This window comes from Seriola aureovittata, chromosome 5, assembly GCF_021018895.1.
Source record: "Seriola aureovittata isolate HTS-2021-v1 ecotype China chromosome 5, ASM2101889v1, whole genome shotgun sequence".
Lineage (NCBI taxonomy): Eukaryota > Metazoa > Chordata > Actinopteri > Carangiformes > Carangidae > Seriola > Seriola aureovittata.
This window is the reverse complement of record NC_079368.1, coordinates 22,009,603-22,025,555: the sequence shown is the minus strand read 5'-3', so window position 1 is coordinate 22,025,555 and position 15,953 is coordinate 22,009,603. Positions and strand designations below refer to the sequence as shown.

The 15,953-nt window shown below is 40.3% G+C and overlaps 1 protein-coding gene across 1 annotated transcript; it reads left to right on the top strand.

The window, feature by feature from the left end:
* Nucleotides 1-2,604: 2,604 nt before the first annotated feature.
* LOC130170082 (E3 ubiquitin-protein ligase KCMF1-like) lies at nucleotides 2,605-15,035 on the top strand. The gene is made up of 7 exons (XM_056377207.1): nucleotides 2,605-2,754; nucleotides 5,113-5,280; nucleotides 6,909-7,048; nucleotides 8,516-8,617; nucleotides 10,632-10,812; nucleotides 12,099-12,417; nucleotides 13,228-15,035. The coding sequence occupies exons 1-7, from the start codon at nucleotides 2,739-2,741 to the stop codon at nucleotides 13,553-13,555; spliced, it is 1,254 nt and encodes a 417-aa protein (XP_056233182.1). The 5' UTR covers nucleotides 2,605-2,738; the 3' UTR covers nucleotides 13,556-15,035.
* The last annotated feature ends 918 nt before the right edge of the window (nucleotides 15,036-15,953 follow it).

Genomic DNA, 15,953 nt, shown 5'->3' with positions numbered 1-15,953 from the left:
ATCTCGGGAGGGCACTAGAGTTCATACGACGAGATGATGCAGTGCAGCGTAAAAATCCACCCTGCTCACTCAATCTTATAGAAATGATTTCTTCATTGATGTCAGTAATGTCTGGAGGGCAGCTGCCATTGCTGCATTTCAGGATGTGTTGTGTCAGAATTATGAAACACTGGAAGATAGTTGAGGAGATGATGACATTGTACTGTACCGGTCCATGAGCGCACAGTCAGTTGTAATTCATCTGGTTATCCGTTTCCTTTGCAGGCTCACAGGGTCATGCGGGGGGAGCGGAGCTTCTCCATGCAGGCAGTACCACTGGGGTAAAGAGGGGAAAAGTCACAGGTTGGTTCATCACAAATGTCTGTTATCTGTCCCAGTCTGGAGACTTGCATGTTGTTGAACTATTGGCAGAAAATGGGGCAAAGGACAGACAATGTACAAAAGCGATCATGAGACAGAGTACCCCAGACATTGCTGCAATGTAACAGTCATGATTGCAAAGTTGCTGACAAAATACTTGTAAATTATAAAAATGGGTCCAGTCAGACAGATGTTAAACATGAAGTAAAAATGATTACAACCTTCTAGTTTGGGGTGAACATGAATAATAATCACTTTGTAGAGGCAATTGCCTTAAAAAAAACCCAGGTTCCGTTTTGAAACCAACTTATTTTTTAGCTCGTCTTAGACGTCTAGACGTCTTACTGCAGTGTAAATTTACGTCACCCCCTCCTTTTATTTATGTTCTTTATCTAAACATCAATAACACAAAGTCTCTAGCTTTTTCAAAGAACCTCAAGGACTTCTCAGAATCGGTCTGTTTGACTGACCTGGTGTCAGACATTGGATGTTATATTTAATTCAAAGTAAAAGTCACTTCTTGTGCAGGGGATTGTTATTCTTTCCATCCACAATCCCCAGCCAGCTGCCCAGTCTGACAGCCAGTTTGATTCTGCACTGTGCTGACCTGTCCTTATTTTGCCCTACAAGGTTTACCTGGCAAGACCCAACAATGAGCTACTGTGAAACATTAAAACAATCAAGTTGACCTGTGGGGAGAGCAGAAGGGGCGTAACTTCAACATTTTTATCTATTGTAACGTTGTTCTGACTCATTCTTGAAATTATTCTAAATTACAGGTATGAACTGTGAAGTGTCTGCAAACCACATTTCATATGTGTTGGCGAGAAGTGCTGCACACTTCAATGTGCTACTACTGAGATTTTGAATGCCCTGCAGTTCTTAGCTTGCGCTTAATGTAAAATCTTGTAAAATCCAATAATTTTTGAAGGTATAATAACATTTGACATAAGTTCTGTGTAAATAAAAGCTTTCAGAGATGCACTTAGTTATGTCTAAAACATTGCTGTTATAATCCTGACATATTATAATACATTAGAATTATTGTTCATTGTAATTTTCAATGTCAGCAAAAACACTGAAAAAGTGACAGTGATGGGCATTCACTGAACTTATGTTGTCAAAGTAGGTGCCTGATATTATTTACATAGCCCACTCAGAGTATGACTGACATTCAGGTATATTTGTGTTTTAAAGTCATGAGTCATTTTTAAAGCCTGTCTTAGGTCAATTCAGTATATTTTATTTCAAATAATACTGTTCTCCAGTCAGTCCTGGTTATGTGTATTAAAACTAGAGTTGGAGGAAGAATTCAAATTACTTATTTAAGTAAAAGAAGCAATATAAAATTGTAAAATGACTCAATTATAAGTGAAAGTCCTACATGAAAAATTTTACTTGAGCATAAGTACAGAAGTATTAGCAGCAAAATGTACTTAAAGTCTCAAAAATAAAATGCTTTTTCTCCAGTCTTATAATCCGACATCTAAAACATAACAAGTGGCCCCAAATAGGCATGGCTTTTTTGTAGGGGGTCACAAGAAAAAAGGTTAGGAAACACTGGTTAAATCTTTATCAATGTATTATATTTTAAAGGTTTGTCAACATAAGTCTCAATCATGATTAAAACTAAGTAGTAACAATATCTGTAACATACATAGAAGAGGATAAAGAACAATATTTAGCTCAAGTAAGGAAATAGTAGGAAAAACTCAAGTAGGCCTACCTCAAAATTGAGCTTATATTGCAGCACCAGAGTATCCACCACTGTTAAAAACAAACAGTAAAGCCTGTTTTAACCTATTTTAGAATAAGGGGTTTTAGTAATGCAATGTGGTTAAACAGCACCACACACTGCAGCCTCCAAAATCATCACACAGTTGAATCAACACCTCGGTAACACTGTTTCAACAAAAAACATTCTAACCTTCGTGATGGAGGGGTTTGTTTCAGGACTGTTGTATAAGACTGCATTAGTTTTAGCCAGGTGTTCCTAATAAACTGACAAGTGAGTGTGTATTTACAGTATGGAGCAGGTGACAGTGGGTGACAGATCGAACCTTTCAACACCTTTCAAAGTCAATGTGGGTGGGGTGGGCTGTGTGTGTGTGTGTGGGGGGTGTTCATTCAGCCAACCACCAGCCAAAGCCACCTTCAAACTAAAAATAAGACAACAGCGCCACCGTGTGGACAGAGGAGCAGCGCATCGGACAGTGACACAGCAGGAGGCGGAGGGGGGGCAGTGAGCCAGACCGGATCCTTCATGAGGGAAGAGGCCAGGGACAGCCAGCCAGCCCCGGCTTCTCTTCTCTTCACTGATATTATTCTGTATTGCAAGCCCCGGAGCCCGAGCAGGGGGCTGCGTTAGTGTTCGTAGGATGTCCCGTCATGAAGGTAAGAATACACCTGTACACAGAGGTGTGGGCATGTCAGGATTTGTGGTAAAAACGTTGACAGAGAACCGCCAGCTAACGTCAGCTAGCTGAGAATTTCTTGTTTTGCAGCTCATCCTAGCTAGCGTTGGCTACTGTTAGCAGCAAGGTTGCAGTGCAAGTTAATTTCGTGGGCACGCATTACGGCGGCCACAAAATGATCTGATATATATATATGAATCTGATAAAACGGACCTTGCAGTTGACGCGAATGTTTCAGAAAATGCACGACGGTCAGCGTTAGTTTACCAAAACAACGCTGACATATGAGCGGAAGAAGCTAGTTAACGTTGGCTAAGTGTGCTAGCTAGCTTGCAAGCTAACTGGTGATAGGTTATGTAGGTTAACGTTAACGAGCTGGGGAGCAAGGGGGAGTGCCGAGAATAAGGAACATAGGAGAGCAGCGGATCCCTGATGGCGTTGAGGGGTCGAGCTGGTCATATAGTTAATGTTAACGTTAGCTTGTTTTAGCTTCCTTCCTGGTAAAAGTTGGCCCGTGGATTCCAGTTTCGCGAGCTAACATTTAGCAAACCAACATTCACCTCGTCCTTGTGGCCAACCTTGTTGGGCTTGAAGTTCACTGTTAGTGTCAAGTAGACGCCAGTTATCACTGTCAGTGTGATGTTTCAGCTCACCAACTGGTAGAAAGTTGAGTTAGTTAAGTCTACCACAGCTGACTAGCTCGTCAGCTAACAGTTAAGCTAACGGTAGCTGTTTTATTTGTTAATTGGTTAGCCAACAGCGAAGGTTAGTCAGGCCGGGGCGGCCTTTATTTTCCATGCCTGTGTTGTTGTCAACTTTGCTGTCAGTAGTGATCGAGTTATTCATGTCTGAGATGAAACACGAAGTGGTCATCGTCGTTATTGTCATCAACGTTTCTGCAACAGCTAGTCGTCAACCGCCGCACAGCAGGATCCGGTGGCACTGAGCTTTTACTGCTTGCTAGCTATGAATGGAGATATGAGGGAGTTTAGACAGCCTGGTGTCATACAATACACCGAGGCTGCACGACTGTCTTAGTCAATCAAGAAATGCCTGGACTTTTAAACAGAGAATCCCATGTGTTACACAAGGTGAAAACCTTTAGTACATAATGATGGAATGAACTTACTGATGAGGATGGCTTTGTGAATGAGCTAGGTATTGTGAGTGTAGGTGTATGAAAAGGTGAATGAAGCAGGCACTAGTTTATAAGTCTGTATGTCACTTTAGAGTTAGAGGATTGCTACAGGGAGTTGACACAGTGTATCACACCTGCAATATATGATGAGTGCAATATCCGTGTAATAAATATACACAGAGTCGGTGTTTAGTTTTTATGAGCTGCTGATTGTGAAGGCATTTTATTTTAAAACATTTTTGAACATAGCCGTCTTAATGTATTACAACCAAACAGAAAAAATGAAAACATCCAATCCACATCACCCATTTCTTAACACAACAAAAACAAAAGCCAAAGTACAACCAGACCAACAAAATACAATACAGCAAAGTCAAACATTGCCATCCAGTACACCACCACAGCACAGCAAAAAACATTAAATCATCTTCCATCACAACCTCAAATAAAACTTAACATTACTACATATAGATGTCATATTTATCGCATCTTCTTAGATTGCATTATACTTAATTTACAGGTGTTCATGTTGTTATGTGCCCCACGTGCATATCATACCTTTGAGGAACCTTGAACCAGTAGTGATCTTGAATGTTCCTATACAAAAAGGAGCAATCAGCTCAAAATAGAAAAATACAAGTGTTTAGCATCATTTGTTTGGTCCGTAGCAAGCAGTCCAACCAGATTATTCTTAAAATGAAAATCCTGCTTTTCACCACGATTTATCTTTATTGATATCTTTATATTTGCAATCATGTAGTTACCATTCTGCATAATTCTTAATTAAGTATGTTTTGAAGTTTAACTCTTTTTGTAACAAGTAAAAACATGGGTCTTATTTTTCAATGTAATTCATTGACTGAATATAAGAATACATTTCTGAGTCAATGTTGGTCTGAATTGTTTAAGGAAACCCCAGTTGGAACTTTGAATGCAATGCTTAATGAGAACATAGAAGACATAATAACTTTTTGCCAGGGATTTGTTTATATGATCTATATGTTTTGGATAAAATATTCCTCAAAATCTGAAATTCTGAAACACTGTGTTTTAAAATTAACTGCATAACCTTTTCAATAGGCTGTGTTGATCAACTTAAATTAAGTTCACATAATGTGTAATGATAATAATAATAATATTCAACATCTAACCTCTCTCTTTTCTCCTTTCTCTTGTCATGCTTCATTTGTATTCTCTTAGGCGTGAGCTGTGATGCATGTTTAAAAGGCAACTTCAGAGGCCGACGATACAAATGTTTAATTTGCTACGACTACGATCTGTGCGCATCGTGCTATGAGAGCGGTGCAACTACAACCAGACACACCACAGAGCATCCCATGCAGTGTATATTAACCCGAGTTGACTTTGGTAAGTACAGTTGATATTCATATAAAGCTAATTAGAAGCAGAGTGCCTATTCCAAATTGTAAAAATATGAAAAGTGTGGATTTGAGCCATATGTTGTTTGACATTCTTTGTTATGATATTTGTAATATTTGACAACATTTTATATGGATAGGCAGATTTTGATAACTAGTTGACAACCTGGCAAGAAAATACAACTGTTGAGCACAATGTATGAACATTTGCTGCATCTCTACAGTACAGCTCTACGGTTAACCACAAACCAAACTCAGTATCTATAAACTGATTGTCTTCAGCACCTGAATGTTAGTTGGGTGTCAGTCAACATTCAACATTGAACTATGGAAAAATTAAGTTTTTTTCATCTAAGGAGGGAGGTGGGTTTGTGCATGTGCAAGTTGTGCGATGGACAGTAGACCAGTTTCAATGCTGTCGTTGCACAATGACAAAAACAAAGAACAAATAAAGAAAAGAGATGATTTCAAATTGTTTGACTAGGTTTTCAAACTTGGCACAGTGATTTTTTTTTTTTCCTTTTTAAAATGTCAACATGCACTGCACACATGCAATTCATGGTAATTTTTGTCCAGTCATAATTAAGATAGGCGCCTAATCCTTGCAGTCTTTGGTAACCTTCCTTCAGTGGCTTTAATAAGCCTGCACAAGTAAAACTGTTACAGTGTAGGTTATCTTCTGTTGGCACTGGCTTTTGCTTTCTGACGGGAAGGCTGCTCCCAACTGGCTTAGCAGTGATTGATTTGACCCAGACAGTCTGAGGAGTGTTTGGGAGTCTTTTATTGGGCTCTGGGCTTTTTTTTTTTTTATCTCTAGGTAAATTTTAAAAATGTAGTGGCAGTGATGATAAAAATACTAAAATCCTACTTAGACCATACTTACTGTAAATTCAGTTACTATTAATATTTAATCAGCTTGCCAGAGGGTGTGGTATTATCTCAGATATAGAATAATTGTGAGATTATGATACTGAGTTGACCATTTTCTTGTTTTTGGATGATGCTTCTATATTTTTTTTTATTTGCTGTTACTGTGAAATATGTTGGTGTTCATCCTTTCACATATTGGAAATGCTGTTTTACAGTCTGTTAGAAAAATACAAACTGCTGCCAAAAACACAGCAGAAGGTGCAAGCTCGCAAAGAATTCCTCCTTTTTGTGGTTGTGGTTTTGTGTATTTTCAGTTTGCTTGTTCCAACCAACTGAACTAACTGTTGGTTGGTGGATTCAAGTATTTACACACATCTCAGTTTAGTGGTTGAACAGAATATGGTAAAATATATCCTGTAATATGGCAAAAATGCTATAAACAACAATCGACTAAACTTGCTTGGACTGAACAGGTTTTTATAATTAATCTTCTTCATATGGGCTTTGATATGATTTTATTTGTAGTTACATCCTGGTACAAGCTGTCTTTTGAACCTTTTAACTCACTGTTATTGTCAAGCTCCTGAGTTATTTTCAAGATTCTTCACATGGGTGTTTATCATGTATGATTCTGTAGCAGCTTTGATAAAACTTTGGATCTGTGTAAAAGAAACGCTTCAATCTCAGCACCTGAACTGGACTTGCAGATATTTTATTGAGACTGAATGCCTCTCGGTTCTCCCACAGACCTGTACTACGGTGGAGAAGCATTCTCGGTGGAGCAGCCTCAGGCCTTCACATGTCCCTACTGTGGCAGGATGGGCTACACAGAGATCTCCCTGCAGGAGCACGTGGCTGCAGAGCACACAGAGACCTCCACAGAGGTGGTAAGTTGATGCCGACGCCTCACTCACAGCCACCTATGAAATCCTGACTAGATGTTTGCACAGATCTCAACACCTGAAAACATTTACATGTGTGCTGACTTACCTGGCATGCCTCAAATGTTTTTCTCATTTGAGTAAATTGAACCGGTGTCTGAGAATGTTCCTCACATTAGAGGAGCCTGTAGGTTGTGACCATATGGTGTTGTATGTTTACATCGTATTGATTGTCTTGCTTCACAGTGTCACTGTCGAAGCCTAGTTCTGATGTCAGCCTCTGACTGCAAAGAGATCAAACTGCAAGTGATGTCGGGTAGACTGTGCAGCTCTATTTATAGATAATCACTGTTTTTCTTCTGATGGCAAGAAAACATTGGGTTGAACTGCTGAGTAAATACTTTACAGAACCTTAGTACGTGTCTTGTACACTTTATGTGACAGCTGACTTTTTTTCCTAGTGCATGACATTTATTATAGGTTTTTTTGGTGCGATTCCTCTTTCTAGATGACGTCTGATTTTCATAAATTTTAGGACTATACGTTGTTAACTTGTTCAAACCATTCAAATTATATGTGTTAGAGTGGCACATGTAAATGCTGTTGGACAAAGAATGTCCCTACTCTGAAATTAGTGTTCATTTTGAAATTATTTCTGGTTAGAGGCGTATTAATTGTACCATAGTGTGAATAACAGTTTTACTAAATCTTTAGTTATTTGGTTGAATCAGTTACGTTACTTCGATAGTACAAAATAACAAAATGTTGATCTTCAGTCGCCCAAACACACTACTGTCAGTGAAATGTTTTCATGCCTACCTCTGTGGTTCTGAGCCATTGTCATAACTCTCATTAGCTGACCTGAAGCTGTGTGGGAAAGGTGTTTTCAGTCAGTAAGTGACTATTCATGGGTAAAGACTGTCAGGGTAGCCAATTAATGTTCAAGAGTGAATGACTCAGTTAAGGACTGTGTCCCAGTTCAGCAGTCAGGCAACAAACACCTTGTGAAAATCCTAACGTAGATCACAACCACAGATATTGTTTTGGTTTGTCATGTTATGTCAGTCTTTAGGATATGATAGTAAATTGTCCTTTGAATGTAAACAGGGATGTTTGGCAAATACTTAACCTCATCATTTTGACTAAGTCAACACTGGAGTTGAACTCAGCTAATTTTGACTTTCAGCCTTTTTAAAAACAAGAACCTAGCAAAATCACATGCTTTTCACAGTGTCCGTGCTACAACAGTACAGCTCATATGTCATTCTGTGTGGCAGCTGACTGTCACATTTTTGATGGTGGAGCTTCCACCAACAAATCAACTTCTTCATGTTTACACACAACATTTGTACAGTGGATATTTACTAATCTCAGTGTTTGTTCAGGAGGACCCGGCACCAACCTGCAAATGTTGAATGTGCAGTGAAGTGTGTTGATAATGGCATGTACGCTCTCTCTTCCTGTCCATTCTAGATCTGCCCCATTTGTGCAGCACTGCCAGGTGGCGACCCGAATCATGTGACAGATGACTTTGCTGCTCATCTCACACTTGAACACAGAGCACCCAGAGACTTGATATCCTTTTCAAGTAGTAGTCCCACCTCCACATGCATGACTAGAACCTACCTGAATTTGTGTTTCACTCAGTTGTATAAAGAGAAGCAGATATCTTTGTGTTATCTCTGTGGAAACTATTCAGATATTGATGCTTATATTACAGGAAAGAAGCGATGCAGCTTCTGTCACAAAGATTACTTTGTCATTTTAAAGATTAGCACACCACGGGTGCATCTGTTCACTGAAACTGACATTTGTTGACATTTTGCTAATAACATTAAAGCTTCTTGTGGTACTTTATTACTATGGTGGCTGACCAACAATGAGGTACAATATCAGAATATGTGCTGTAACGATTTCATGCTTGTTGTTCCATTTTAAACTAAATTAGGTGTCTCATACCATTGTGACATCAAGTAAGGGGGCTTCACTCAAATTGATCACTTGGTTACGTGCTGTTTGCTGCAGGTTTGGTGCATAGAGGAGGAAAGGCAACTTCACCTTTTCCTTCAAACTTACTTGTTTGGCCTTGTCCTTACCTTAAAAAGAAAGTCATGATATGTAGTGGTAAATAAAGTGCACCGTGAAATGTGATGGTGAGTGTTTCTACACAGTAGATTGAATGCAGTTCCGTGCTGCGTTTTGTGTTTTTGGGCTACTCCCAAGGTGTTATTGTTATAAGGCTTATTGGATGTTTTGACTCCAAGTGGCGTTGTAGTTTAGAGCGTTTGTAGAAATGTACCGATCCAGTCTGGATGGATATTGATGTTGATACTGGCCAGGTTCAGTGAATTGGGCGTTGGTTGTGATGTGACCAATCCACATTACAAACTTACTGCAGCTTCTTTGTCATTATAAATTTCTTCCCCACTATTAGTTACATTTGTTCAGTCTCACCGGGCCACCAACTCAGTTTTTATTGCTACAACAATCCCTGACTTCATGTTACCTTCCATTAAAATGTTTCCAAATGTTTAACTGAGTGAGGTATACAGAGAGAGAGCACTGGTGTTGGATGGGCGCTCGGTATTGACAGATACCCTAAGTTAAAGTATCAGAATCATTATCTGGGGAGGACAAGCTGAATTAGAGCATCCCTAACAGTTTGCATTGTTTTTATCACCTGCCAACTGGCATGCCACAAGCACTGCAGTGATATGACGCACATTTTTCCCAAATGCACAAGGCAGTAACAGTTGAGGGCAACAAAAATTAGTAATGTGCCAGTAAAAGTGAAGACTGCAAACTATGTAAATAATGAAGGCTTAAATGTATTATTGAGATCACATGTTCTGTTCACATGTGATTGAGTATGAATCAAGATAGTTGGAAAGAGAGCAATTTAAGCAGAGGACAGTTTAAAAAAACAAACAAACTGAGAGTTGCATTCTGGGATAGACTCAGAGGTCTGATGACAGCAGTCTATTTATAGAGTATTTGAATGTGCGCTGTGGAGAAAGCAAAAGATGCAAACATGTAGTTAAATGAAACACGGACAGAATGGGTGCATCTTAAGCTCCACAAAATAGGGCCATAGCTTTTGTTTGTGGTGCCTTGTGTCTGATTTTATGATATTCTGAGAGCACCATGCAAATGTGTTAGCAGGTTCAGAAGGCCTGAGTGCAGTGAGTATTTAGAGGAGTGGCAGTGACGTTTTAAGTGCAACTTTGTAACTACAAGTTGATTAATGAATGTGTCGAGCATCAGAGAGTTAATTGTTAACAGTTTTGATCACTTAATGATTTATGTAATTTTACAAGCAAAAATTCAAGTATTTGCTGGTTCCAGCTTCTCAAACATGAGGCTGTTTTCAACATCCTCATAGAGATATCTTTTGGTTTTGACCGTCGGTCCGATAAAACAAGCAAATCGAAGATACCCATCTTAGTAATGTTGGTCCATTTTTCACAGTTCTTTGACATTTTATTAATCGAATGTGTAACCAAAGTAGATAATATCACTAATTATAGCATTAATTAAAGAGTTATAGCACTATCCTGCTCTTAATATATTCCTTAACGGCGAGCTTCACGATGAGTCCAGTGGGGTGCGGCATGTGAGGAGGATGTTTCACCCTGGGCGCGGGCTGGGAGGTCCGCGAGCCCGCAGGTCTAACATGCACTTCACCAGCAGCACCACAGGGGGGCTCTCCACCAGTCAGAGCTCCTCACAGAGCTCCAACTACAGCAGAGAGGCCATGGACCCCATAGCAGGTCAGTCACACAACGCACACACACAGAGGAAAAGCCACGGTGTCATGGTGAACCCATGCTGACGTGTGATGGGGGCGGCTGTGGCTCAGGAGGTAGAGCAGTTTGTCCACTAATTAGAAGGTTGGCGGTTCGATCCCCATCTCCTCCACGCCGCATGTCGAAATGTCCTTGGGCAAGATACTTAACCCCCCAAATGCCCCTTATGGCTGTCCCATCAGTCTATGAGTGTTCGTATGAACGTGTGAATGAATGGGTGAATGTGGCAAGCATTGTTAAGTGCTTTGAGTCAGTAAGACTAAAAAAAGCGCTGTATAAGAGTCCATTTACCATTTTGATACAGGCAGTACAGACTCCCTCTGAGGCACGTAGTTGTAGAACAAGAAACTGTGGAGCCTGATGTAGGTTAGATAAAGACTATATTATTGTTAGTACAGCCAGGAATAAGACAATTATTCCTTGTTATTGTTACATTCAGTATCGCCCAGCTGCAGCTGCAGGAGGCCTGACGCACACAACACTAGTGCTCATTAATACAACAGACGTGTGGCTGTCATAAATAGCCTCGTTTATTAAGTTGTCTTAATATAATAGTTTCTCAGGCATACAGATGAATTACCTGCAGCAGTATAGATATTATACAAGGCTAGTTTGTATTTCGTTTGTGAACTTAAGGGTAGTCTGGTTAATACAGTAATGTGTGGACAGAGTTGTTGCTGTGGCAATTTCTTGTTTTTCCTGTTCCCAATTTTAATCCGGTTCAGTGCTTGGCATTCGCCATGTCAGCTCCAGCTGTGCCATAATGAGGGTCCCTGTTCAGTCTGCTTCACAAACAGGGCACCAGCCTCCTTTTGAATGACCTGTGATACCTGCTGGACCGTCGATCTGACCGGTCCAATTTTAGCTTTAAAACCTCACTGCCGAGGGTCTTCTCATACTGTACATGTGGGTGTTGTGCTACAGTACTGTGCTTTTTATTTGTGGATCAGAGGCTGTACAGCAGTCCTTCTAGACTATTGCTCAGGTTTTAGTTCTGTGACAGCTATAGCTCATTAATGCTAGTTTTTAGGGAAAAAAACAATGTAGCCAATTTGACATATTTACTCATCTTAAGTAAATAAAAATAATCTATGAAAACAGTTGCGTTATTTGAACTAGCATCAGTATTATTTTATCAGAGCCTGCTGTCTGGTAAACTGGTGTACGGCCTCACACCTTTCTGAGAACTGGTTTTTCTGATCATCTCATGATCACATGATATCTGTCTTTTCTCCGTCTTGTTCCTCCAGAGCTTCTTTCCCAGTTGTCGGGGGTGCGGCGTTCAGCAGGCGGCCAGCTCAGCTCGGGTCCCTCGGCCTCTCAGCTCCAACAGCTTCAGATGCAACTCCAGTTGGAGCGCCAGCAGGCCCAGGCTGCGCGTCAGCAGCTGGAGACGGCCCGAAACGCCACCCGGGGCGGGGGCCGAGCCAATGCAATCCTCAATACCAATTCAGCTGCCACAAACCCCAACCCCAGCGCCAATCACAATACCAACCCCAGTCCCAACCCAGGTCCACCTGAGTCTAACACACAGCATACTGCACACAGCTCCCAGTTTCTACTCAGCAGGTGGGACTGTCACTCTCATTTTTTGCATCTACTTTAAATGTCTTTTACTTTAAAGTCCCTCTCCACTCAAACGTGTTTTGCGTATTGTTATTTCATTTGGATGTTTGACCTTTGCTGTGCAGAATTGTGTATGTGCATGACACATGAAAGCTCTTTTCAGATTCATCTGTTGAAGGATGAAAGTGTCTCTGTGCTCACTTTAAAGGCGACCTGTGGAGTTCTTCTGTAAACAACGTTCCTTTTACATTCAGTGTTAATCATGTTGTGTGTATTTGTCTAAAAGATGTGTTATATCCGTTTCCTTCCTCATAAAACATTTGCAAAGCTGTTGTTGGAAAATTTTGAAACCCACATTGTTCACATCTATGTTCACTTGCTAGCAGTCCTGTTCTTACCTTTCTTTATTGACACATTGCTGCATTTCTTGGTGCATCACCACCTCCTGTCATTCAGTGGAATAAAACAGTTGTGTATCATGTCAAACATGTGTGCTTACATATGACAAATAAAGTGTGGATCTGCTCATAAAAACATCACTCCAGACACCCATTGTCAAAAACTCCACAGGGCCCCTTTAAATGTTTAAAGCATGTATCTACAATTGTACCAATGGACGTTTTAGTGAAGTAGCAGTATAGCAATTAAACTAATGAAATGAAATTTAAGAATTTTTAGATCATTTTTATGTCTTAAGGGGAACTTTAAATTGTTCTTTTTTTTTTATTCTCTACCGTCAACCAATTTGTCATCTACCTCTCTTCCTCTCAGCTTTGACATGTATTTCATTACTGTTTGATCTCTCTCCCGCAGGCTGAGCGAACCACGGCTGTCTGAGGCCGAGCGGCAGGCGTGCGAGGCCCAGTGGGCCGACAGGAGCCTGTTTGTGACGGAGCTGCTGCTGTCCACATTGCTGCCCGATGAGGACGCCTCTGCCTCCTCCTCCGAGGACGAGGACGACTGTCACGGCTCGTTGCGGAATTTCGCTGACTTCGAGGCCATGGGCTGTGTTGAGGTCATGACCTTGGACGTGGCACTGGAGAACCTCAACCTCAAGGAGACGACCCCGGCTACCAGGCCAACGAAAACGACGCCTAAAACAGCACCAACGAAGAAAGAGCCTCCTGCGCCGCCCCTTTGATGAAATGGCCACTCCCTCCCCTAAAACCACCATTGTAACTGGCTGACTGCTGAGTCAGTCCGACTGCCAATGGATGACAAAAAAGAGACTGCAGTTTTTTTTGGCTTTGTTTTATTTTATTTTTCTCAGTGATTGTCATTTCAGCTCTGTCGCTCCCCACTCAACCCCATGTTTATTAAGTTGTGTACATTGAATAAAAGTAGTGAGACGAGAGAATGTGAAAGCAAGCAAGCGTGGTGGGTGCGTGAGAGAAAGAAAAATAACTATATAAATATATTATAGAAAAATCTATATGAAAGTTGATAATCAATTCCACATAACCCGTGTTTCCTCTAGCAGATGAGCAAAGCGTAGTTAGCCGTTTAAGAGACAAACACGTCACACACTCACCCAGGGAGAGGAGGCAGACAGAAACCTCTCCAGTAAAAACGCTGCTGTGTATTTATAGTTATTAATTAAAGAAGTGCTTGGATGGTTTACCACAACTTAAGCATGAGCTTAAATCACCATGTGCCCATTTTTAACTGCACAGTCACCAGACGGGGAGGTCTTTCTCTTTTTGTTCAGACACCTGAGTAACTGTAAATTAACGGTGCTGAGTGCCACATCACTGGCATTTCCGCACCCCACACACACACACACACACACATACACATACATACACATACATACATACACATACATACATACATACATACACACAAACAGACTGAGGACTGCATTTGGTTACATTCATGTCCAGTCTCAGTTCCCTCCCCCTTATGTGACATCACCTGTTTTGGGTCATGTGACCTTGCTTTATATCGACTGTGGGCACTTTGGTTTTGAATTGCATATCCAGTGTCCGTTTGTGTACACTACAGATGCTCTACATAAAGGCGATACACACCTCGGAGGCAAACAGAGATGAAACAGTCTCTTGTGTGACCATTTTCAGGCCTTTTCTAACATGGAAGAAACACAACAACCCTGGTCTTCATATGGTTGGTTGTTTTTTTGTTTTTGTTTTTTCTCTCTCTCTCTCTCTCTCTCTCTCTCTCTCTCTCTCTTTCTCTCTCTCTCTCTCTCTCTCTCTCTTTTATGGAAGACCAGATGCTACTTTCTCAAGCTTCCCGTGATTGAAATTAATCTTCTCTCCATTACTCTTGAATGCAAAGATTACTCATCATGTGACTTGAAGGAGAGAATCCTGTATTGCTCTTTCCATTAATTTCTCTCAGTCAAAAAGATCTTTGTATGCCTCCACTGCTACCTGAAGAAATGCAATGTATGTTTTTGGCTCAGCAAACAAGCCAAATCACAGGGTAAACCTTTCAGTTTGGAGGACAATAAAAATGTTTTGGATGGAAATGAACTAACCCAATCCTGCTCTCTGGTTTGTGTTTTAACTTCTTTTCTTTTTTTTCTCAGTTGCTAACTTCCTGGCGAGCATGTACAGCATATGGTAAAAATAAACACCTATCTTACAGGTCAAGTTCAATCAGTTAGTCTTGTCATCTCCTGATGCATGTCCGCACACACCGCTGCAGCGCAAGGTGAGATTAACCTGCTCAAATAAGTGCAGGTGATATTTAAGTAGACTGAAGTAACGGAGGACAGAAAACTCCAGAACAAACATGCAGTATCTCACTTAGGCTTCATAAGAATGCTCCACCCATTTAGCATGTATAGAGAGTAGTGGAGGAAGTATTCACTTTATGTCAGTAAACATACTAATACCATTCTGTAAAAATACTTAGTCACAAGCAAAAGTCTTTCATTTAGTATATTAACATAAGAAAAAGAATTGAAATATAATCTGGAAAATGTACATAAAGTCAAATGTAAATGGCCCTTTGACTGTTGCTTCTATCATTAGATGACTTTTACTGATTCATTAATGTAAAAGCAGGATTTTACTATTGTAGCTGTTTGAGGTCGAGGTAATTTTAATTATTTTATGTAAGACTGCAACCAATGATTATTTCTATTATTTTTTATTTGTTTTATTTTATTTATTATTACTATTTTTAACAGACTGATTGTTTAGTTTGTTATAAATCAGAAAGTAGTGAGAAATGCCTTTTGCCTCAACTTCATCATCAATAAAAGAAAAACAAAATCATTCAAGAAGATATATGTCAAAATGTCATGGCATGAAAAATGACAAACGGTGTAAAAATAGCTATATCTTTGCCATCCAAAAACTCAGTCTGCCATAGCTGGGTCATGGAGACTGACCATGTAGGGCCAAAGAATCTCAGATATTGGAAGAAAAAGTCCACAATGTGCCTGAAATTAAAACACTGCTTCTAGCTTTTGGGGCATGTAAGTACATTCTTCACCTTGGGGAACAGTATGTGTAAGAAAGTAATTGGAGAAAACTTACTTGCTCTTTGGAGCTTAAAGCCTCAGTGGA